The following is a 24,427-nucleotide window of genomic DNA, read 5'->3' as shown; positions in this document are numbered from 1 at the left end:
AGCAAGGTCACAGCTAGAGTTCTGCCCTGACCACTGGCCCCTGATTCCCCAGTAATCCTGCAATTAGGACCGCTCATCTGCCAGAGAGGGTTAGCCACCCTGTCCACTTGGGGTAAGAGGGTGGATTTGCAGGGAGAGCCGCCCCTGTCCCCCCAGCACTGACAAAGTCCCCTCCCTCATGCAAATTTTACCTGCACAATAATTGGCCAGGGAGCAGAGCTGCAGCTCAGGCTAGGGTACCCCACTGTGTCCCAGAGGGACCTTCTGGTGCCTGCTCCTCATTCCTGGCAGTTCTCTCCTTCCTTCTTTTGCGGAGAGCAAGTGGCCACAAGTGAATGCTCTGCGTGGCCACTCATCCAAGCTTGGACTCCCTGCCCACCTGCTTGTCCACAGAGACACTGCTAGAGTGTTGTGTCATGGTCCCTGGGCTGGGGCTGCACCCAAAGTCCACTCACCTGTCAGGAGGCTCCGAGGGCCTCCCTGGGAGGAGCTGGAAAAGAAGCCATTGTCCCTGTCGTGATCTGTGGGCTCAGGTCTCAGAGTGACCCTCAGGTTGTGATTCTGTATGTGAACTGGCTCCTGGCGGGGCTGTCTCAGCTCCCTTTCCAGATGGGAGGTGTGAATTCCCAGGCCAAGGTCAGCTAGTAGACACCAGTGTACAGGATGAATGAGCGTAGGCTACCTAGGTCCCAGGAATACCGTGGTGAGTCCCATGAATCTGGCCGCTGGGAAAAGAAGAGAACCAGGGGCCAGCCTTGCTGACTGTAAGACCCTAATCCCTATGGGGACTCTCTCTGTCTGTTGCCCTCTGAGGTAACAACATGTCCCTGAGCCCCCTGGCCTGTCTCTGGGGCTTCAGGGCAGCCGAGGGTTAAGACACACTGCCTAGCAGAGGCTCTTGCTCCCCAGTAGTAACCTGGAGCATGGGAGGAGGGAAGGGCTGTTCCCAAGCCAAGGGCCCTGGGTGCTGGGGTGTGGGTAGCACAGGCTGGGGACCAGCACACTCGCTCATCCCGCACCGTGGTGTCTGCTGGCTGACTTTGGCCTGGGGCTGTGACCACATCTGAAGTCTTCTGAGGAGCAAAGTGGCCGCTCCCAGAGCTGTAGAATCCTGTACCCCACATGGATCTTTTTTTATTTTTTATTTATTTTTTTTGAGGTATGGTCTCACTCTAGCCCAGGCTGACCTGCAATTCACTAGGTAGTCTCAGGGCGGCCTCGAACTCACAGCAATCCTCCTACTTCTGCCTCCCAAGTGCTGGGATTAAAGGTGTGCCCCACTATGTTTGGCTCTTGACTATGCATTTATTTATTGATTGATTTTTCGAGTAGAGTCTCGCTCTAGCCCAGGCTGTCCTGGAATTCACCATGTAGTCCCAAGCTGGCCTTGAACTCATGGCAATCATCCTACCTCTGCCTCCCAAGTTCTAGGATTAAAGATGTGAGCCACCACACCTGGCTTTAAAAAAAAAATATATGAGAGAGTGAGCAAGGGAGAGAGAGAGAGAGAATTGGCATGCCAGAGTCTCCACCCACTGCAATTGAATGCCAGACATGTGAGCCATCTTGCGTGCATGTAGGACTTTGTGTCACCTTGTGTGTGTGGCTAATGTGGGATCTGGAGAGTAGAACATTGGCCCTTAGGCTTCCCAGGCAAGTGCCTTAACCACTAAACCATCTCTCCAGCCCTTGACTGTGCTTTTTTAAATTGGATTCGTATATTACAGATTGACAGTTTCCCTCTGCCTAAGAGATGCCCCACAACCCATACCTCTGAGGGAAAGACTCTGTGTGTGTGTGTGTGTGTGTGTGTGTGTACATGTGTATATGCATGTGTTCATAAGTGCATACATGCATATGTAATTCTTTGTTCTTTTCTCCACAGTTGGTAGCATCTGTCCTTACACTGTTCTGTCTTTTCCACCAGCCACACCCCAGGCCTCACTCTCCGCAGTGAGGACAGGGTAGGCCTGGGTCATGGCTTCCTTCCCTGCTAACTCCTAGGATACTAGTTCCATTGATCTCGTCAGTCAGACACTCGACAAACACTGCTGAGCGTGTCCTGTGTGCTCTGTCAGTCACTGGGAGGCATTGAACCATGTTGCAGTCCAGGTTCACATTGCAGGGCAGAAATCACCTGACCAAGAGCAGCTTTTGGGAAAAAGGGTTTTATTTTGGCTTACAGACTCAAGGGGAAGCTCCATTATGACAAGGGAAAACGACGACATGAGCAGAGGGTGGACATCACCCCCTCGGCAACATCAGGTGGACAATAGCAACAAGAGAGTGTGCCAAACACTGGCAAGGGGAAACTGGCTATAACACTCATAAGCCCGCCCCCAAAAATACACTACCTCTAGGAGGAATTAATTCCCACATCTCCACCAGCTGAGAACCCAGCACTCAGAACACCTACGTTTACGGGGGACGCCTGAATCAAACCACCACAGATGGGAACCATATAGTAGTCAGAAAATTAATGTAAGAGATTTTCGTGGGGTACGATGGGATATGCCCACTTCCTAGAGGAGGTAGGCCTGCAGGGTGAGGAGGCATTTAGCCTAGTGAAGGGCACAGTGTGTTTCTAGCATGGCTTGGCATGGGAGTGTGGGACTCCCCTGCAGTTCAGTATGGAGGGCCTCTAGCAGTGGAGTGAAGGGTGGCGGGGCCAGAAATCGAAGGTGTGCCCTGTGCTGAGGTCCTGGGAAGTGCAGAAGGTCCCCAGAGGTGGATGACCCAGTCACATCTTGAGAAAACCTGTGAGTAGAGATTCAAGTCCAGAAGCCAAGGGCCCCACTGGGGAGGTGTCACTCGTGTCTGCTGAGGACCTGGTGGCCCTGGCCCAGGAAGGCAGCTTGGAGAGGGGCCAGATGACAGCGAGGAGGAGCTGAGGGGCCACCCTGTGTGAAGGGTGTGGTGGTGCTGGTGGCCGAGTTGAGCCACCGGGAGTGGCAGGGCTGGAGGGAAGCCCAGTGGTTTGGAGGTCCTGGTGACCATCACATGGGACCTGCAGGAGTGAGGGGCGGTGGTAAATCTTGTGTCCATGTGTCCCTTGGGCTATGGGCAGAGTGGAAAAAGCCATTGCACGAAGATCAAAGAGTCTCCAGCCATTGCCTAAGAAGTCTTCTTGCAGTGTCTTGGTGTCCCCAAAATCCTTTCTTGTCGCTGTCCTGAACTTGGCCACCAGGCCTCAGAGGGTCACTCTCCTGTAGGCTGCCTCATTAGGTCTTTCATGGCGAGTCGTTGGGCTTCCATGTCTGCCAGCTTGGCCTTTTCCTAGCAGACTTCCTCAATGTCGTGTCCTTTCATGACCCTGTGCTCCATCCTGCTGGCCAGCCCCTGGCTGTTGCTCACAGAGGCAAAGACTCATCCGAGATCTGCAAAGGGCTGAGGAATGGCTCTGTGGAGCCAACCTCCTGCCGCATGCTGGTGCCGCGAGTCACATTCTTGAGCAAGTATTAAAGGAGAGGGGAAGGTGGCTCTTACCTACAAGGCATGTCTTTACAACAACCCTGGGTGGCAGGGGAGGGGGGGAGTGACAAGCATCCCACTTTATAGACGAGCAGATTGGGACTGGCTGAAAAGATGTTCTTGTTGGTTAACTCCCAAGCTGGGGCAGGTTCCCCACGTGGAGGAGACCAGAGTCAACGGCTTCCTACAGCTCCGCAGGATGGAGTTACAGGGGCCAGTGGCCGCTGGTTTTGGCCCAAGCCTGATGGTTTGGCTCAGCCCTAGACCATGTCGTTCTTGTTCTTGCCCTCATAGCCCCCTTTTCCTGGACTGATTCTCTCTTCTTCTCCTCCTCCTCCTCCTCCTCACTTTACAACCTCAGGCCAACTGTGGAGGGAGGGAGAGTGGCCCAGAGGTAGCCGCTAGAAGGCGGCAAGGCTTGCTGGCTTGGCTAGGTGGCTATCATTGGCCTCTGGGCTGTCCTGCCCAGCTTCTCTTCCTGCTGGCCTCCTGTGGCTGGGCTGGGCTGCTCCTACCCACAGTTGCTTGCAGGGGGCGCCTTGGAGGGCGATGAGCGCCCTGGGCCCTGAAGCGGGGTCTCTTGGCCTCACCCCCAGGTTGTTTTGCGCGTAGCGGGAGTCCTTCCCCAGCGTGTGGTGCCTGCCTTAGCTGCTTACTCTGCGTGCCCGTGCCCGTGCTGGGACGAGCTGCTTGGGGCCATGCTGATGTCATGCGCTGAGCCGAGGGAGGGTGGAGGGATGGGGCCGGGCTGCCAGCTCCCTTGTATAGACACATCTGTCTAGCTGCAGATGTCAGAACATCCATCACCAGTGGCAGGCTGGGCCTGTGACCTTGTCTAGCTTAGGAAGAGGTGGGAGGAGGGAAGAGCGACAGCTGAACCCCAGTGCCTCTCCGGTGGGAAGTTCTGCCCGCGAGTGGCCAGTTTGCATAAGAATTGAGCAGAGACCACTCCCCCACCCCAGCCTGCTTGTCCATTTCCCCTGGGACAAGCGTAGAAGCAGGGCACTGCCGCCTATCCCAGCTCCTCTGGTCTTCATGGCCTGATCGCCCCGCCTCCCTTCCTTTCTCGCCAACCCTGTCTCCCTTCTGAACGTGGATCCATTTGTGAATTTGCTCTAAAAGTCTTGGGTGCATGACTTGGGTCTCCAAGGTGAGAGCCAGTATTTGCGGTGACCCTACTGGAGGCTAATAATATGAAAGTACACCACCTTCTTTAATCTTCGCGCACTGTAGAGCCCAGAGCTAAGGAAACCAAGGCTTAGTGACTGACCTCCTTCCTGCTCCCCACCTTCCTTCATCAAATGCCACTGAACCTACCAGAAGCCAGGCAGGGCCCTGCCCGGGTCTGCAGATGTCAGTGAGGCGGGGCAGAGCCCACCATGAAGAAGATGCCAGCTCCCGCCCCCTTGCTGCCCGCAGACATACACAGGCTCCATCCTGGTGGCCGTGAACCCTTACCAGCTGCTCTCCATCTACTCGCCGGAGCATATCCGCCAGTATACCAACAAGAAGATCGGGGAGATGCCCCCTCACATCTTTGCCATTGCCGACAACTGCTACTTCAACATGAAGCGTAACAGCCGGGACCAGTGCTGCATCATCAGGTGGGCGGGCAGACGAAGCCTGGACTCCAGCCTGATCTCCACGCAGACTGGCTCGGAGAGTTCCGCCTCTTGCCCATATCACGCTCCTGCTAACACGCTAGCAATTGTGCCACTGTCCGCGATGCCACAGGGCTCCTTAGGAGCCAAACCGACCCTTTCCTGTGACACAATGTGGAGAATCGCTCCCCGCCAGCCTCTCCAGTCCTTATACGTCCATTCATGCTCCCGAGGCTTGCGTGCGCTTTAAAAGTCAAACTTGCTCTCTGATGGTTCTTACTGAGCCACAAGCAGTTGAAATCTGTCTTCTGTTTTCTCTTGGTCAGGGCAAGAGGCCAAAGCGAGGATAAGGCATCTACTATGTCCACACTCTATGGCAGCTAAGGATGAGGAGGGTTTGAATGGAGGGATGGAGTTATCCGTAGACATTTTGCAGAGCTCCACACTCCTTTCATGCTCTGCATAGCTTCTGAGTCCATGAAGGCTGGGGCCTCTGCTGGCCTTCCCAGTTCTGTAGGGGGCTGGCTGCTGAGATCCAGCCTCTAGCACTCATGGGTATTAGGCTGTAGAGACAACTTCTCGCTTTGGAGGTCTCGGGTGTTGTTCACGTGGCAGACTGGTTTGGGGAGCCCCATCTCGGTCCATATGACACTTGGGGGGCTGGTGAGGCATCCAGGGCTGAGACCCCCCGTCCTGCCACTCCCGTCCTCTGCAGCGGGGAGTCCGGAGCAGGGAAAACGGAGAGCACAAAGCTGATCCTGCAGTTCCTGGCGGCCATCAGTGGGCAGCACTCGTGGATAGAGCAGCAGGTGCTGGAGGCCACCCCTATCCTAGAAGGTAGGGCCCACCCGGCTCGGAGGGAGAGCTGGGCGGGTGCTGGGGTCAGGCTGGCCTTGTCCACGACCCCTCCCCTCCTCCCACGGTGTAGCCTTTGGGAACGCCAAGACCATCCGCAACGACAACTCCAGCCGCTTTGGCAAGTACATCGACATCCACTTCACCAAGCGTGGTGCCATCGAGGGGGCCAAGATCGAGCAGTACTTGCTGGAGAAGTCACGAGTCTGTCGCCAGGTGAGTCCCAAACCTAGGTGTGGGCCAGATGTGGGCCAGAACCTGTCTTTGGTGAATGGGCACCACTTTCCACGTGGTCTGGGCCACCCTGCACTGCCGTCTGACCCCCTGAGCCTGCCCAATGCCCACACCTGTCCTGCCCGGGCACGTCCTCTGGCCTCAACACCAGTAACCCCCCACCCCAGGCCCCTGATGAGAGGAATTATCACGTGTTCTACTGCATGCTGGAGGGCATGAATGAGGAGCAGAAGAAGAAGCTGGGCCTGGGCCACGCTGCTGAGTACAACTATTTAGCCATGGTGAGACCAGACAACACCCTGGAGGTGGGGGAACACATGCCCCGGTGACGTGGGACACGTCTAGACCTCCCTCACGTCACCCTGGCTCCCAGCCTGGCGCACAGGAACGTTGACATGAGCCTTTCCCTGCCTGCACTGGCCCAGCCTACCTGGGTTTGTCTGTTCTTAAGGCATGTCCATTTTAGTGGGGGGGCACATTGCAAACTTTCATAGTAAATTCTCACCACAGACACATTCCTCAAGGCAGGCATGGGGCACAGGAACAGAGGTGCACACATGCCACAGGTCCATGCAGATGGACCTGTCCTCACACATATCCTGGGTGTTTTAGGCCGTGAAGGCCGCTGGCCCTGCCAGGATTGTAGCATGCTGGCTTCTGGAGGCCCCAGGCTCCAAAGCTCATTGGTGGCAGGTTCTGGAGTTGGCTTCTTTTTTAAAAAAATTTTTTTTACTGTTTATTTATGAAAGGGAGAGAGGAGAGAAAGAATGGGTGCGTCTGGGCCTCCAGCCACTGTAAATGAACTCCAGATGCATGTGCCACCATGTGCATTTGGCTTACGTGGGTTCTGTGGAATCAAACCTGGGTCCTTAGGCTTCACAGGCAAGTGCCTTAATGGCTAAGCCACCTCTCCAGCCCTGGAGTTGACTTCCTTTGCTTTGGTGGCCATGGGGACTGTGCACATGGCAGTCTAGCTTGAGGAGCTCCTCCTGCCTCCCCGAAGAGAGCCTGGATGGGGTATCAGGATCTAAGAGTTGGCTGTGACCCCTGGAGGATGTTGTGGGCACAACAGACTGCTGCTTTTTTTTTTTTAATTATTTATTTATTTATTTGAGAGCGACAGACACAGAGAGAAAGACAGATAGAGGGAGAGGGAGAGAATGGGCGCGCCAGGGCTTCCAGCCTCTGCAAACGAACTCCAGACGCGTGCTCCCCCTTGTGCATCTGGCTAACGTGGGACCTGGGGAACCGAGCCTCGAACCGGGGTCCTTAGGCTTCACAGGCAAGCGCTTAACCGCTAAGCCATCTCTCCAGCCCCAGACTGCTGCTTTAACACACACACTCACCCCCACACACTCAGGCATGCGCAACACGTGGCAGACATGCTGTGCAGTCCCCGTAGTGGTCTTCGTGGTGGTCCACATGAGACTGGGGAGGGGCAGTCCCAAAAGTGGGCTCCCCTGAGGGTGAGCTCACCCGGGACGTGGGATGCTTGGTGGGTCTTGGACAATGGAGCAGACCTGGCATTAGCACCCCATTCTTACTAGTAGGGGTAGGGGCGTCCAGGACCAGGACATGGGAAGGGTGCCTTGCAGAAGCCCCCGCAGGAACATTCTGGATGGCTTCCCCGATGCCCTCGTGCTCTGTCCCCTCCCCGCAGGGAAACTGCATCACCTGCGAGGGCCGGGTGGACAGCCAGGAGTACGCCAACATCCGCTCGGCCATGCGGGTGCTCATGTTCACAGACACAGAGAACTGGGAGATCTCAAAGCTTCTGGCCGCCATTCTCCACATGGGCAATCTGCAGTATGAGGGTGAGTGGGCATGGCAGCCCGGTCCATGTGAGACTCTCCCTGTGCCCATGCAGGGCAGCACAGCACCTAGCCGCCAGGGAGAAGGAATCTTTGGGATGCCAGCTGGGAGAATACCAGCCTGCTCGGGTGGCACACTGAGAGGCATTTCCACCATAGAGGTGGACAGCTAAGGTATTGGGAGCTGACTGGAGCCTGTTAAGATGTCTTCTGCATTGGATTTCTTCTTTGAAGTCATATGTCTTTAAAGATAGGATAAGTCTTGGCTTAGCAGTTAGGGCACATGCCTGCGAATCCTAAGGACCCAGGTTTGATTCTCCAGTTCCCACGTAAGCCAGATGCACATAGTGGAGCATGCGTCTGGACTTTGTTTGCAGTGGCTAAAAGCCCTGGCGCTCGCTCTCTCCCCCTCTCTCTCTCTGACTATAATGAATAAAAATCAAAATAGAGAAAAACAGAAGAGGAAAAAGTGCATTGAGCAGAAGGACGAGCCTGTCCAGAGGTCCTGAGGTCAAGAGAACAGGGTGCATTTGGGGAAGGGCAAGTTCACAAAGCCTGTGTCAAAGGTGCCAAGGCTGCCACCCTGGAAGTCTGAGGCGGAAGCCAAGGGAGAGTTGCAGCTGCCAGGGTGTCAGGCGTGGAGCCAAGTTCTGGTATGCGGGATCCTTACCCTCATGGGTTACATATGGGGTACTCCTGAGAAGATTACTCAGACATATACTTAGCTGGAGAAACATTTCATCCCAGTGCTGCCGCCGCCCTCCATGGACAGGGCAAGGGTTTGAGAGTGGGCACGGCAGCCCGGTCCATGTTAGACTCTCCCTGTGCCCCTCTCCTTCCCTTCCCTACCCTGACACTGCGCCCTATGCCATCAGCAGCTCGCACGTTTGAAAACCTGGATGCCTGTGAGGTTCTTTTCTCCCCATCGCTGACCACCACTGCGACGCTGCTGGAGGTCAGTGCTGGTCTTTTTTTGCCACACTGTCCCTCGGAGACAGTGGGGCCCGGGGTGGCCACCCTCTGTGGAAGACCCTATTGGGAGATTTGGGCTCCGCCCAGGGATCAGCTGTGAGCCCTTCCCCAGGAATAGTCGGAGCCCGGGGGGTTCGCTGACGTGCCTGGTCCAGCCGCCTCTGGGATGGGGTAGGGTTGGGAGGCCTTGGGTCCTTTGTAGAAAGTGGGGGAGGCTAACTGTGGCTCCTGGGGGCTCAGCTGGTTGTTTGTCCCAGGTGAACCCCCCGGACCTGATGAGCTGCCTCACAAGCCGTACCCTCATCACACGTGGGGAGACCGTGTCCACCCCGCTCAGCAGGGAGCAGGCATTGGACGTACGAGACGCCTTCGTCAAGGTAGGGGTGCGGAGTGGCCACCTGTTCCCTGTGCCCTCTGGGAGGCTGGGCTGTTAATGGGTAGGACAAGGGGTCCCCTCAGGCTGGAGTGTGGGCTTTAGCTCCTGGCTCTTTGAGACCCACGGACCCTTTGCCTCTCTCAGAGCCCAGAGGCCCATTGCATCCCCCGGGGGCTGATGTTGCATTCTGCAGGGACTCTGCTCTGTCCCCTCTGGTCGGCTTTGTTCAGCTATTCCCAGCCGGGGACAACCCTTTCCTGTCTGGGGGGCTGCGTAAGTGGGTGGAAGGTCCCCAGTTCTCCCTGCTTGTACAGCCCTCCACCTGCCACTCACAAAGCCCCCATCCCGTGCTAACCCTGCTCCGGGCTCTGAACCCCTGAAGGCTTCTGAGGATGGGGAGACTGAGAGACTGAGGTGGGAGCCCGAGGTGACCCCTTCCCAGCTTCAGGTCAGGGAGCGTTCTGAGGAACAGACAAATGCGTCTTGCACCGGCGTGATATCTTGAGTCAAGGTTTGGGGACATCAGTGGTGTATTCTAAGGATGGCACTAGAGCTTGGCCATGAAAGGTCCAGGAGTGGGGACCATTTCCCAGGGGAGGGCACGGCTGGCCCAGTGGCTGATGGGTGCCTTTCAGGGCATCTACGGGCGGCTGTTCGTGTGGATCGTGGACAAGATCAACGCGGCAATTTACAAGCCACCCTCCCACGAAGTGAAGAGCTCCCGCAGGTCCATCGGCCTTCTGGACATCTTCGGGTTTGAGAACTTCTCCGTGAACAGGTAAAATGTGACACTATATGTGGAAAATGCCACATCCCTCCCTTCAGAACGCATTCAGTGGGCTCCAAAGTACACTGCCAGGTTGGGAAATGTGACTTCAGTCACCCTGGAGGTCCCTCCCCATCCCCTGGACCAGGTCACCTGAGGCCAGTCCCGGGTGCCGGGGAAGGCTCATCCACTGTCCCGGACACCTGGGAGGCAGCCTCCAGGCTCATGGTGAGCTGCTGGGTGCTTCCGGGGCAGGTGAGGTCTTAGGCACCCTTGGAGAGCCACACCTCTTAGGAGCCATGTGGGAGGCTGACATTGGAGCCGGTCCTGGTGTAACCCATGGCTGGAAGCAGCCAGCCAGCTCTGGCCCACTTCTGAGCTGTGTGGGACCCCTCAAGTCACTTCAACTTCTGAAATGTGGGGATGTCACAGAGCCCAGCCACCCCCCACCCAAACTCCGGTCCTCCATACACAAGGGTTGGCAGGATCTTGTCAGCCCTTGCTACCTAATGAGACCTGATTTCTCTCTATGGCCCACCCCCTTCCAATTACCTTGACTCCCCTCTCAGTGAGCTCCCCCACCGACAGGGCCCGGTCATGCAGACAAAAGGCCCTAAGCCTAGTGTCTAGCCTACCTCCTTCACTGGCAGTGACGTTGGGTGAGTCCTTTGTCCCGGCCGCATCTTTCTCTGTCGAAGGGTTGGACGTGACGCTCCAACTTTGGCCCAGGGGATGGGAGCTTTGTGTCCAAGGTCACGCTGCAGGCCTGGGCCTGGGGGTCTGGGCAGGGGCAGGGATGACACGCCCGCCGTCTCCTGCACCCCGCAGCTTCGAGCAGCTCTGCATCAACTTCGCCAACGAGCACCTGCAGCAGTTCTTTGTGAGGCACGTCTTCAAGCTGGAGCAGGAGGAGTACGACCTGGAGAGCATCGACTGGCTGCACATCGAGTTCACCGACAACCAGGACGCGCTGGACATGATCGCCAACCGGCCCATGAACATCATCTCCCTCATCGACGAGGAGAGCAAGTTCCCCAAGGTGGGATCACGCGCGACCCTCAACAGCCAGCTACACGGGCCTCTCCAGGCATCTCTGGGCCAGCTCCATGGCATCTAGCCGACATGACTGGTCACCTACAGTCCACTGAGGGCAGGGCCAAACCACAAAGATCAACCGCATACACTTGGTGCAGAATAGGTGGTCAAGGTGGAATATGTCTGGGAGAGCAGGAGAGGGGGAACACGAGATTGCCTTCCTGGATGTCCATTTTTATTTTATTTTATTTTATTTTTTTATTGAGAAGAGAGATTGAGAATTGGCGCACCTGGGCCTCAGCCACTGCAATCGAACTCCAGACACTTGCGCCACCTAGTGGGCATGTGCGACTTTGCACTTGCCTCGCCTTTGTGTGCCTGGCTTACGTGGGATCTGGAGAGTCAAACATGGGTCCTTAGGCTTCGCAGGCAAGCACCTTCACCACTAAGCCATCTCTCCAGCCCTGTCTTTTTTTTTTTTTTTTTTTTAAAGATGAAGATTGTTCTCTGTTGCCCAAGCTTAAACTCCTGGGTCCCAGCAATCTCTCTGTCTCATCTTAGGAGAAATATGCCCTAGACTATAATGTGCATTGTGTGGCTCCATTTCTCCCACTTCACAGATAGAAGAGTGAAGGCCCAGAGAGCTCCCACATGTGGGGTACATAGGAGGGGTGCACAGGCATGGGCAGGATAGGTGGTTAGCCTGGAGGAGGGTGACTTGGCAGTGGTCCCCTCTGTTCCTTCAGGGTACAGACGCCACCATGCTGCACAAGCTGAACTCCCAGCACAAGCTCAATGCCAACTACGTGCCTCCCAAGAACAGCCATGACACCCAGTTTGGGATCAACCACTTTGCAGGCGTCGTCTACTATGAGACCCAAGGTATAGGCAGGGGCAGGGGGCTGTCTGTGTTTGTGCCTTAACCTTCCCTGTGTTCCTGCCCAGAGGAAGGCCACATAGTGCTGAGTATCGAGGGGACAGGAAGGACCTTGGGATGCATGGTGCACATTGCTCTAACTTTTTTCTTTCTGGGAGATTAATTTTTGTTTTCTTACAGCCCTGGGGATTGAACACGGGCCTCTTGCAAAAGCTAGACAAGTGCTCCACTCTTGAGCTACCTCTCCTGTCCTTCCAGAAACTGATTTTTAAAAAAAATTTCTTTCTTTATTTATTTGAGAGAGAATGGGTTCACCCGAGTCTCCAGCCACTGCAATTCCAGACACATGTGCCACCTTGTGCATCTGTCTTACATGGGTCCTGGGGAATCAAACTAGGGTTCTTAGGCTTCACAGACAAATGCCTTAACCACTAAGCCATTTCCCCAGCCCCAGAAGTCGATTTTTATTATATCTTAAAAATAGGAGGCTGGAGAGATGGCTTAGTAGTTAAGCACTTGCCTGTGAAGCCTAAGGACCCCAGTTTGAGGCTAGAATCCCCTTGCACCTACATAAGCCAGCTGCACAAGGTGGTGCATGTATCTGGAGTTCGTTTGCAGTGGCTGGAGGCCCTGGCGCATCCATTCTCTCTCTCTCTCTCTCTCTGCCTCTTTCTCTGTTTGTCACTCTCAAATAAATAATTTTTTTTTTATTAGGAGCTGAGATTATTCAGTCATTAAAGCACTTGCCATGCAAGCATGAAGGCCTGAGTTTGAATTCCCCAGTATCCACATAAACAAGCCTAGTGGTGTCTGGGCCTGTAATCCCAGTACTCAGGAGGTAGAAATAGGATCCGCGGGGAAAGCTGGCCAGCTAGATCAGCCGAATTGGCGGAACTCTGTCAAGGTTCAAGTAAGAAACCTTGTCTCAGTCAATATGATAGAAAACAATAAGAGACATCCGGTGTTGACCTCTGGCCTCCATGTACACATGCACACACACAGGCCCACACATGAGCACACATATGTAAAAATTGTGGCAAAGTATGTATCAGATGAAGTTTATCGTTTTGATTATATAAGTCATTGGCATTAAGCGTATTTAAAATGTTGTGCAACCTTGGGCTAGAGAGATGGCTAAGGGTAAAGGCACTCGCCTACAAAGTCTAAGGACCCATGTTCAACTCTCCAGATCCCATGTTAGCCAGATGCACAACAGTGAGGCAAAGGCAAGGTCGCACATGTCCACTAGGTGGCGCAGGCGTCTGGAGTGTGATGACAGCGGCTGAGGTCCTGGCACTGCCAATTCATTCTCTCTGTCTCTCTCTCTCTCTAATAATAATAAAAACAAAGCAAAACAAATGTTGTACAGCCTTAGTCACCGTCCTTTCCAGAACCTTCCATCATCTCACACAGAACTCATAACCCACTCATCATCAGTAACCCCCATCCTTCTCCACCCAACCCATGTCTACCTGAGACCCTGCTCTTGATTCTTTTTTTTTTTAAATTTGCTTATTTATTTATTTGAGAGTGACAGACAGAAAGAGGAAGAGATAGAGAGATAGAGAGAGAGGGAGAGAATGGATGCACCAGGGCCTCCAGCCACTGCAAACGGACTCCAGATGCATGTGCCACCCTGTGCATCTGGCTCACTTGGGTCCTGGGGAATCAAGCCTCAAACTGGGGTCCTTAGAAGGATGGTGTAGCTGTAACCAGAGACCCCTGACCCCACCTCACCTCAAAGCCTGTCCTTCTTTTACCATGAACCTGCCACAGTCTGCTCTGCCCAGACGCTAGGCTGAGCCTCTGCCCTGAGGGGCCACCCAGGTCCTGTTCTCTGCAGAGCTTCTGGCCCTCAGGCATCTCCAGGTTGGGCAACTGATCTTTTGCACCACCCTGGCTCCTCAGTCCTGGGTTGACATCAGAGTCCCGAGTTCGAGTCTTCAGCCCCGTCATGGCTTGCTGTCTTTGCTTCTCCGAGCATCTGTTTCCTCCCTTATCAAATGGGCAAGATAATCACTTTCTGTATCCCGATGCAAGGAAGACACTGTGTTCAGTGCACTGCTCTGCCCAGTCATGAGGAAACATCAGTTTCTTTATTGTTTGGTTGCACCAGAGCGATGCGTGTTCTTTCTCAGGGGACACACTTAACACGGGCTTTGACACCTTAATTCAAAAGTGTCATAGTGGCTTTGGGGTGGCTCAGTGGGGAAAGGGCACCTAGCTCTGTCCTTGAGATGGTGACCTCCTTTCTTCTCGGGCAGGGCTGGAATGAGGACAGCCCCTTGGTTAAACTGCAGTTCTCTCCAGACCCGTGGAGAGTTGCATGTGGGTAAGCTAGGTGCATCTGAGTCTCCTCTTGGCCTAGAGCCTATGGATTAGGGGGAAGCCCTGGCTGGAGGAGGTTTGAGGGTTCCGTGTGTTGCCAGGTTTCCTGGAGAAGAACCGGGACACCCTGCACGGGGACATCATCCAGCTGGTCCACTCCTCCCGGAACAAGTTCGTCAAACAGATCTTCCAGGCCGATGTTGCCATGGTAAGTCTGCGTGGGGTTCCACTGGGTGCAGGGAGGGCTCCTGGAAACCAGGCTCAGGTGTAGGCCTTGCCCTTGTCCGCCGCTGGAGACCCTCAGAGCCACGGAGCGGGGACAGGGCCTTGCTGGGGTCTGCAGAGGCTTGCAAGACCCTCCCATCTGCTCCTCGCAAAGTGCCTGTGGGTGTGGCTGAGGTATCACACAGCACCCTTGGGACTTCCACTGAGGTCCTTGCAGGGGACTTCCAGCACGAGGCAGGATATGGGGTGGGTGTGGCATGCGGCTACTGGTAGGAAAGGCTTGCTGGCCACCATAGACCCTTGGCAGGAGGTGGGGCGGACGGACTGACTGGCCCTCCTGAGGTTCAGACAGGTGTGTGCTGCACTTTCCTGCAGGGCTGTTTGCCTTTGACTGTTTCCCTCCTATCCCAGGGTTTTCTGGAGTTGATGTGTGCATGTGTGGGAAGGCAGAGCCCCTACCCTCTGGGCACCTGTATAGGCACCTGAGCAACGGCCACGAAGGACCCCAACCTTAACCCCCAGGTCCTTCTCCTCCTCTCCCAGAGGCTATTTGGCCCTCTTCTGTCTACCCCTTCCTCAGCTCACCTGCCTGTGGTTCCCCTTGTAGTTTCTCTGTGGTTATTCATCCGGCACTCTCGGCCAGGCAACAGCTTCCGTGAAGGTAAAAGCCCCAGCCTGGGGCCCAGGATGATGGCGGTGGGGAGCTCAGCCCAGTGGGGAAGAGGGCTGGCCTTTTTGGCTTTCTTTGGAGTGGTTTTTTTTTTGTTTTGTTTTGTTTTGTTTCTTTTTTTTTTTTTTGTGGCGTGGCTTGTGCAGTGGTTTTGGTGTTTGAGTTGTGTGTACTGAAGAGGGAAACTGAGGCCTAAAAGAAGAAATCTGAAGAAGAGGGTGCCTAATCCCTGTGCCTTGCCCTTGCAGCCGAGGCTCCTGCTGAGCCCACTGGCCCTGGGGACTCAGTGGGACCCCAATGACCTGCTTAGCAGGAGGCACAGGTGGTCTTCTTTGCATTTTGGTGACAAGGGATCTGTATCAGGGAGAGGATGTGACTCACCCCAAGCGTACATCCCATCCCTGGGGTGTGGGTTGGGAGGCAGTACCGTGTTCTCTGACAGCCACGTCAGGTCGTGGCTGCCATGGGGTGCCGTGCTGGCGCCCCTCAGCACTTTGCCTTCCTCTTCTCAGCTTTCTGTCTCTTTTGCACCCGGTGCTGACACCCCTCCATATTCGGGGGGCTGATGTGTCTGTCGTCCTCAGAGCCCTGGGATAGCTCATGCGCCCCCTGGTGGCAGGACTGAGCACCAGGCTTGTCTAGACAGGGTGCCCTCTCTCCTTTGGGGGATCCACTCTGGACCTGATCCTGCCACCCCCCAACCCAGGCAGGCACATGCACACTCAGACAGACAGACAGACAGACAGACACACACACACACACACACACACACACACACACACACACACACACACACACACACAGTAGCTGATGACATCCACAGCCTCAGATAGAGGGCTCTAGCTCTGCATCATGGCGAGATACAACATGAAGCCACGTGTTGTAGGGTCACATTGGAGGGATGGGTGGCTCTGGGCCACGTGTTCTTCCCTCTCCTCCTCTCTACTGCCAGCAGCTGCCATTCCTCTGGTCCTGGCACATTGTGAGTGTACCCACTTCTCTGACACCCCTCTGTCTCTCCAAAGCCACCTGGGCTTTGTGGAATCCCCCTCACCAATCCGACCCCAACTCTCTAGGGAGTTTCGGGAGCACAGTTGGCCATGAGAAATTTGGTATGGTTCACCCTTTCTGGGTACCTCTTCTGGGTCAGGCTATGAGCTAAGTGTTTACATTTAATACTTCAGTCACTCCCTTGGCCCTGCGGGTCATTACTGTTACTCCAACTTTATGGTAAATGAAACCAGGACCAGGCTGGAGAGATGATGGGTTAGCAGTTAAGGCATCTGCCTGCAAAGCCAAAGGACCTTGGTTCAATTCCCCAGGACCCATGTAAGCCAGATGCACAAAGGGGGCACATGAATCTGAAGTTCGTTTGCAGTGGCTGGAAGCCCTTGTGCACCCATTCTCTCTCTCTAATAAATAAGTAAATAAATAAATAAATATTTTTTAAAAAAAGAAAGAAAGAAACCAGGACCTAGAGAGGCTAAGGAGCCTGCTCTGGGTCACACAGCTTGGAACGCGTCAGGAGTGGAAGCCAGTTCTGTCTTGCCACCGTGCAGGAACCTAGCCCAGGGCACACAGAAGTCAGTACTAACATCGCCGCCGTACGGTACCTGGCTGTGTCTGTAAGCATCACACCACAGCCAGGAGGGAAAGGGCTTTGCAGGGCCTGGAGGCAAGGGCGTTCTCTCACAGGACAGGCCGGCAGCTGGGCTCATTGAGAAGCATTCAGACTCAAGCTCCTGTCAGAGGGAAGCCTCCTTCCACTGACCCAAACAGCCACCTTGGGCAGGTTCCCCAATCCACACTCTTCAAGCGTGTCTGCTACCTCAGGGCAAAGCCCAGGGCCATTGACCCATCCTTGCTCAGGGACAGGGTTCCAGTGGAGTCATGTGTCCCAAGACCCTGTGTCCACGAGAGAGGCTGCCTGAGATTTGCATGTCCCTTAACAGACTCCTGACATCAGGGTGGTATTAGTGTTCCCTCTTCAGAGCCATTTCACAGTGGCCTTGGGGCTTTTCATTTCAGTCTCCACCCCATCCCTGAAACATGTGCAGATCACCCCAGAGAACAGTAAACACCCAGAAGGAGGCTGGTCCTGAATGACAGAGACCCAGGTCAGGACCCCGCTGCTGACGATGGAAAGCAGACGCCCAGAGCTCTCATTCATCCACTCCTCCATTCTCTCTACAAGCACTTCGTAATATTTATCTTATTTATTTGAGAAAAAAAAAAGAGACAGAGAGAAAAGAGAGAGAGAGGGAGAGATTAATGGATACACCAGGGCCTCCAGCCACTGCAAACAAACTCTAGATGCATGTGCCACCTTGTGCATCTGGTTTACATGGGTCCTGGAGAAATGAACCTGGGTCCTTTGGCTTTGCAGTCAAGCACCTTAACCACGAAGCCATCTCTCCAGCCCTACAAATACTTCTTGAGTGCCAGTGATATGCCAGACACTGGTTGTCCCAGGACACAGCAGTGAACAAATGTTTTTTAAAAAATCCTCTTTCTAGTAGAAGTGGGAATGGATAAAACATGCAGTATGAGGGAGAGATAAATGGCTTAGTGGTTAAGGCACTTGCCTGCAATGCCAAAGGACCTGGGTTCAATTCCCCAGGACCCATGTAGGCCAGATGTACAGGTGGCACATGTGTCTGGTGCTCATTTGTGGCAGCTGGAGGCCCTGGTGTGCCCATTCTCTCTCTCTCCCTCCTTCCCTCTCTCAATACCTCTTCTATTTCTCATAAATAAATAAAAATAAATTAAAAAAAACATGCAGTATGAGCTGGGTATGGTGGCATATGCATTTAATCCCAGCACGCGGGGAGGCAGAGATAGGAGGATCACCATGAGTTCGAGGCCACCCTGAGGCCTGAGGTCAGCCTGGGCTAGAGTGAGGCCCTACCTCAAACAAACAAACATACAAACAAACAAACAAACAAAAAGCAGTATGAAGTGGCATGGAGAAAGATGGGGGAGGGGAGTAGGAATAGAGGCATTGATGCCCCTGCGATTGTGCGTAGGGCTCAGGAAAGGTCTAACTGGGAAATTAGTAAGAGGGTTAAGGTGGCAGCCCCCTGAGTCGGGGGAAGGGCTTTGCAGGGAGAGGGATTTACATGCACGAAGTCCCAGGTGCACCCCAGGCACAGCCAAGAAGCTAGAGGGGCCAGGTAGGGTGTGAATGATGGTGGAGATCAGAGGCTGCTGGGAACAGAGATCCCAGGGGCCATTCCCAGACCTTTTAAGGTGCTTGGCTTTCCCTGGAGTGAACTGGCACCGCTGGAAGAGTCTGGGGAGGCGGTGAACGCGGCGGATTTTCCATAGCCTCCCAGCGGCGGATTTTCCATAGCCTCCCAGCGGCGGATTTTCCATAGCCTCCCAGCTGCTGTGTGGACGGCAGGGTGGGGTGGTGTGAGGCAGGGCAGGGGGCCAGTGTGGAGGAGGGAGATGAGAGAGTGAGGCCCAGGCTGGACTGGGCTGGCGGGGAGGCATCGGGCTCTGGAAAGGAGGTGTGTCCCACATCAGAGATGAGGCTTGGGGATGGCGCCTGGGGTGTTGCCCTGAGCAGTTGGAAGGGGGCCAGCGAGTATCACTGGGAAACAGTGTAACAACACCTGGGTGAGCAAGGTGTTCATGGCTAGGTGTGTCAGGCCCTGGTGGTTCAGCAGTGAGTGTGGCTGACCCGACTAGTCCTCGCTGGACCCCAGGCTGGTAGGCGGGACAGACAGCTCCACGATCGTAGAAAGCACACAAGGGTACGTGTACTGTGTAGGTGATCTCTGTGTGGTGTGTGTCGTGGGTTTCCTATGCGCACAGTGCCATACAGTGTGTATGCCGTGTGAATGTCATACGTGCCGCGTGTGCTGTTGGGGATGTTGGCCTGTGTGTTCTGGGCGTGCGCATGTTGTATGTATGCATTTATCATGACGTGTGTGAGTCCTGTGTATGTGGCATGTGCATGCTGGGTATATTGTGTGGTATGTGGGCTATGCATGTTCTTAATGTGTGCTTGTATGTTGGCATGCATGTGGTATATGAGTTACACATGCAGGTGTGGGGTGTACATATACTCAGTGTGTGCATATTGTGGGTGCCGTGTGTGCTGGGTGCCACGTGTGTGTGCATGTGTGACATTGCTGCGTGTGCCCTGCGTGAGGTGTGTGTATGTGCTCAGATTCCATCTGCATATATGTGTGCTGCGTGATGCATGAGCCGTGTGCACGGTACGTGTGTGTACGTGAGCTGTGTTAGCTGTGTGCAGTGTGTGAGCTGTGTTCGTGTGCGTGTGCACTCTGGGCAGGATCTAATGCAGGCTGGTCCCCGCCCTCCTGGACAGCTCCCTCCCAAGGGAGACCCCCCCCCAGCGCCTCTGCAAGGCCACAGGTGCCCGGGGGCTCTCGATGTGACCATCACTGTAACCCTTGCTCGTCTCAGCCAAATCCCAGAACATTTTCCAAGCAGCCTAAAGCGGAGAGCAGTGCATCTTTCAGAACTGTGAGCGTCCGCTCCTGCCTTGCCGGCTCTGTTACGGGCCGGTCACGTGCACACCTTTGCCCTCCCCACACCTCACACATGCACATCTGTACCCCAGATATTTTTGATATGACAGGATATCAGATGGCATCATGATTGTAAAAATCTTACAATGAAAATTAAACTCACTCATAACGGCTTATCCAAATGAAAATGGCCAAGGAAACAACGTGTGAGGGTGCTGGACTCTCTTAGCCAGAAAGTCCACTTCCTGTTTGTTTGCTCACAAGGTTTTCCTAGTGCCCCCCACCCCCGCGCCCTACCCCGTGCATTATTTCACAATATTCTGGGAGCAAACTCACGGGCAGAGAGGTGTGCGGGGCCTCAGGCTGCCTCACCGGGCAGCAGCTTGGGAGCAGGGCACCGCCATCTGCCCAGTGTTATTCAGGTCACTGCCTCAGCCTACCCAGCTAATCCCACAAGGGGGCGTTCACACACTGTGCTCTCCAAGGTTCCCAGAGGAAAGGTGGTGGCTGCTTGCCAAGATGCCATCGGCCTCGACCCTTTTCCCTAACCCATGGGGGGGGGACAGATGGTATTGTTCGTACTTAGGAAACTGTGACCCCACATAGTTTAGTAAACTGCTTGAGGCCACAGTTTACTCTGAGATGGCTCCATGGTCCTGAGGGGACCAAGCCTGAACCCCCTTCACACAGGGTTGGGAGGATGAGACTCAAAAGAAGGCCTGAGCCTGTCTCAGGGTTTTCCAGCTGCCTGGTTGGCAGGCCCAGTGGAACTCATGTGGAGGTCCTGGGAGACTCCCCACAGGTGGCTCCCCAATCCAGGCTCCAGCCCAGAAAACCTGAACGCCCCAGTTCTGGGGGGGGGAGGGGCTAACCTGGCTGACCCCCATCTACTAAGCTTCCCTCTGGGGGCAGCAGCTGGAGGGTGGGTGGGGGCAGGCACAACCCCTCCCATCCCTGTCTGTCCGTCCCCAGGGCGCAGAGACCCGGAAGCGCTCGCCCACACTCAGCAGCCAGTTCAAGCGGTCGCTGGAGCTGCTGATGCGCACGCTGGGGGCCTGCCAGCCCTTCTTCGTTCGCTGCATCAAACCCAATGAGTTCAAGAAGCCCATGGTGAGCCTTGGAGGGAGGCAGGGTCGGGGTGCTATGGGCTAGGTGGGCATTGTTAAGACTTTGTCCTCCTTAGAGGAATTAGCAGGCACCCTAAGGCGTGTAAAACCAGGTCCTGGATAACCTGGTGGAGGCGCGAGGCGTGGAGGTGCACGGGAGAGTCCTGGCTTTGGCATTTCCAAGCCACCGAGGGGCCTCCGTTTCCTTGAGATTGGAAACAGTCACCCTCTGAAATCATACCTGCTGTCTACGGGTCACCTAAGTCAGCAAGTGGCAGTATGGTTCATGCTCCGCTCTTTGAAAGCTCCCTCCCTTCCCCAGCTCCATGCCCAGCACCTCCAGGAAGCCCCTCTCTACGCCCCCACCTCCGAGTCTTCACTGTTGGATTCTTGGGGATCACGCTTGTTGAGCCCTTTTCTGTGTGCCAGGCACAGAAACTCCTTCAACTTTTGCAAGTAGCCCTTTAGGAAGGGGCAGTCACCCAGGGCCAGGGGACACAGGATAGGGGCGCAGGCAGGTTAAGGTGCTCCAGCCTCGCAAGCTGCCTAGATTCCAGTCCCCTTCTTTCCAGCCCTGGGAGCTGTTGTTTACCCATAGGAGGGGAAAGGCTTAGGGGGAAGCTGGGTGCGGGGCCTGTGGAGGGAGGAAGAGAGGAAGGGAGGGAGGGAAAGCCAACTGGGAAAGTGACCCAGAGGGAGAGGAAACAGGTTGCGGAAGCCACCCATCCGTACACACTGTCCCCGCCAGGAAATCATTTCTCCAAGTGGGCGATGCCTGTCTCCTTTAGGCCTTAAGTCAGCAGGTGCTGAGGGTCAGAGGACCCCAGCGAGCTCAGAACCCTGGAGGTCAGGGCTGGGCATTACAGTGCCGTCATTTTGTATGTCTTTCTTCTTTATGTGAATTATGAGCTTCATCAACAAATCACATGTTGGTCATATCTCCGTAGGGTTATAGTCATACCTGTTCTCCCTTGCTCCCGTTCCAAGAGAGACCTCCTCATAGAGGCTGTTGGTATTCACCATGGGGTTTGTTGTCAGTCTCTGTGGGGGTGGGGGAGACAATGTCTCAGGATGCTTCTTCCCACTTTGTGCCTCTTACATCCTTTCCACTACCTCTTCTGCAATATTCCCTGTGCTTTTTTTAAATGTTTTTATTTTTATTTTTATTAGCATTTTCCATGATTATAAAAAAATCCCATGTTAATTCCCTCCCTCCCCCCCACACTTTCACCTTTGAATTCCATTCTCCATCATATTACCTCCCCATCTCAATCATTGTACTTCATCTATACAATATCAACCTATTAAATACCCTCCTCCCTTCCTTTCTCTTCCCTTTATATCTCCTTTTTAACTTCCTGGCCTCTGCTACTAAGTATTTTCATTCTCATGCAGAAGCCCAGTCATCTGTAGCTAGGATCCACATATGAGAGAGAACATGTGGCGCTTGGCTTTCTGGGTCTGGGTTACCTCACTTAGTATAAATACTTTCCAGATCCATTCATTTTTCTGCAAATTTCATAACTTCATTTTTCTTTACCGCTGAGTAGAATTCCATTGTATAAATGTACCACATCTTCATTATCCACTCATCAGTTGAGGGACATCTAGGCTGGTTCCATTTCCCAGCTATTATAAATTGAGCAGCAATAAACATGGTTGAGCACGTACTTCTAAAGAAATGAGACGATTCCTTCGGATATATGCCTAGGAGTGCTATAGCTGGGTCATATGGTAGATCAATCTTCAGCTGTTTTAGGAACCTCCACACTGATTTCCACAATGGCTGGACCAGATTGCATTCCCACCAGCAGTGCAGAAGGGTTCCTCTTTTTCCACATCCCCGCCAACATTTATGATCATTTGTTTTCATGATGGTGGACAATCTGACAGGACTGAATATTCCCTGTGCTTTGGTGGGAGTAACACTTTAGTGTTGGGCTCTCTGTACCCTCTGGATTTCTGCTTTGATGAGTTTTGAGTGTCTTCAGTGTCTGTCACTAATTCCTGGAGCTGGTTGTCAGGCCAGCAGTGAGGGCAGCATTCATGTTTCAGTTATCACTCCTCTGTGATGTCTCCTGGGCCCTGACAGATATGATAGAAATGGTTCTAGGCAGTAGGATACCTTTGCTTGCCACACTGATGGGTCTTGGTTGTCCTCAGTTTTCTGCTGCCATCTGTTAAGAAACAAAGCAAAACAGATTCCCCAAGAGTGAGGGAGCAGCATAAATTAAAGCGTAGTTATTGAAGAGACTCGTTGATAGGTATAGTCACTCTTCTTAGCCAAAGATCAATGGGAGCTTTCCTCAGGAGTCTACAACCTTCCCATCCATAGGATTCTGACTTGGTTCTCAGTACTAGGTATGAGTTCTCTCCTGCTGAGCAGTCCTCCATAGCCAATCAGAGAGCTATTGATTACCCACATAGGCTGTGTGCCACTATTGCACAGGTGTGTACATCTTGTCTGGCTGGTTGATTTCGTAGCTTGCAGAATCCCCTCCACATTCAGACTGTGGGTGGCCATTATCCCCCAGTAGCTCACATAACACTTTGCAGCACTGTGTGGGCTAGCCAGTGAGATGTTAGTTGGAGAGACTCATAAGGTCCCCCAAAATGATGCAGGCCATTGCCAAAGCACTTGGTTACCAACTAGCAAGCCTGTCCCTGTGTCTCCCTGCTGCCAACCTTGCCTGGCTCCTGCCAAGCATGCGATGGCACCCAGCCTTCTACCCTGGCCTTAGAGGCCCCTGGCAGCCCTGGGCTTGCCTTCTGCATTCTGTCTGTCCTCTCTGAACCTAGAGGTTGGACCTCCATGGCGGCCACCGCGGCAGCTGTGCGTGGATTAGAATAAATGTGCCTCTTCCTTAACTATGGTTGGCCACCAGTCATTGTCTGAGGAAACCGTAAGAAGGCAACTGAGACCAAGGGAGGTGGAGAGGGGGCTGTGCAGAGCGCTCACCACCTGACAGCTGTCACTGTGGCCGGGGCCAGGCTCTAGTCCCTTCCAGGGCCTCCATCAGGCCCTGCACTTTTAGCTTTCTGCTCCTATGCACGTGCTCTCCCTCCTCCAGGCTGGGAATACCCTATCCTCTGACCACCTCCTCTGTGAAGCCTCTTGTGTTTCTCAAGGGACACAGACCTGGGTCTCCGCTGTGATCCCATAGCCCCCACCCCCCACTGCCCCCAACCTGAGGGTTTTCTCTTCCTGTCCATGTGTGAGTTTGAGCTGCAGGCCTGGACTTCTGCCTGGCTTAGCCCCTCATGTGCTGGCTGGCCTGGACTCCTCCAGGCCTTTGCTGGGGCCTAATCGAATGTGGCACAGAGCCAGCCTCGCTAATACAGCTGTGCCCCCTGATGCCCTTGGCTCTGGCCCAACAGCTGTTCGACCGGCACCTGTGTGTGCGCCAGCTGAGGTACTCGGGCATGATGGAGACCATCCGCATCCGCCGGGCCGGCTACCCCATCCGTTATAGCTTCGTGGAGTTTGTGGAGCGCTACCGGGTGCTGCTTCCCGGGGTGAAACCGGCCTATAAGCAGGTACGAGGCTGGTGCACTGATGGAGGAGAGGGTCCTGGTTTTGCACTGGGACAGTGACCCA

The 24,427-nt window shown here is 54.3% G+C and overlaps 1 protein-coding gene across 6 annotated transcripts in view; it reads left to right on the top strand.

Annotated features, from left to right (window-relative positions):
• The window catches only part of Myo7a (myosin VIIA), a 91,347-nt gene that overhangs the window by 25,693 nt on the left and 41,227 nt on the right, over positions 1-24,427 (top strand). For all 6 annotated transcript variants that reach the window (XM_045145460.1, XM_004656248.3, XM_004656249.3 and 3 more), the window contains 13 exons: positions 4,891-5,075; positions 5,788-5,909; positions 6,001-6,143; positions 6,329-6,442; positions 7,822-7,975; positions 8,851-8,927; positions 9,202-9,321; positions 9,956-10,098; positions 10,915-11,125; positions 11,868-12,003; positions 14,428-14,534; positions 20,696-20,833; positions 24,208-24,366. In XM_045145460.1, coding sequence (XP_045001395.1) covers positions 4,891-5,075; positions 5,788-5,909; positions 6,001-6,143; positions 6,329-6,442; positions 7,822-7,975; positions 8,851-8,927; positions 9,202-9,321; positions 9,956-10,098; positions 10,915-11,125; positions 11,868-12,003; positions 14,428-14,534; positions 20,696-20,833; positions 24,208-24,366 — 1,809 coding nt within the window. The remainder of the gene's footprint in view (positions 1-4,890; positions 5,076-5,787; positions 5,910-6,000; positions 6,144-6,328; positions 6,443-7,821; positions 7,976-8,850; positions 8,928-9,201; positions 9,322-9,955; positions 10,099-10,914; positions 11,126-11,867; positions 12,004-14,427; positions 14,535-20,695; positions 20,834-24,207; positions 24,367-24,427) is intronic.

Source organism: Jaculus jaculus, chromosome 3 (genome assembly GCF_020740685.1).
Source record: "Jaculus jaculus isolate mJacJac1 chromosome 3, mJacJac1.mat.Y.cur, whole genome shotgun sequence".
Classification (NCBI taxonomy): domain Eukaryota; kingdom Metazoa; phylum Chordata; class Mammalia; order Rodentia; family Dipodidae; genus Jaculus; species Jaculus jaculus.
The sequence above is the reverse complement of the archived record's forward strand: the minus strand, read 5'-3'. Positions and strand labels throughout refer to the sequence as shown.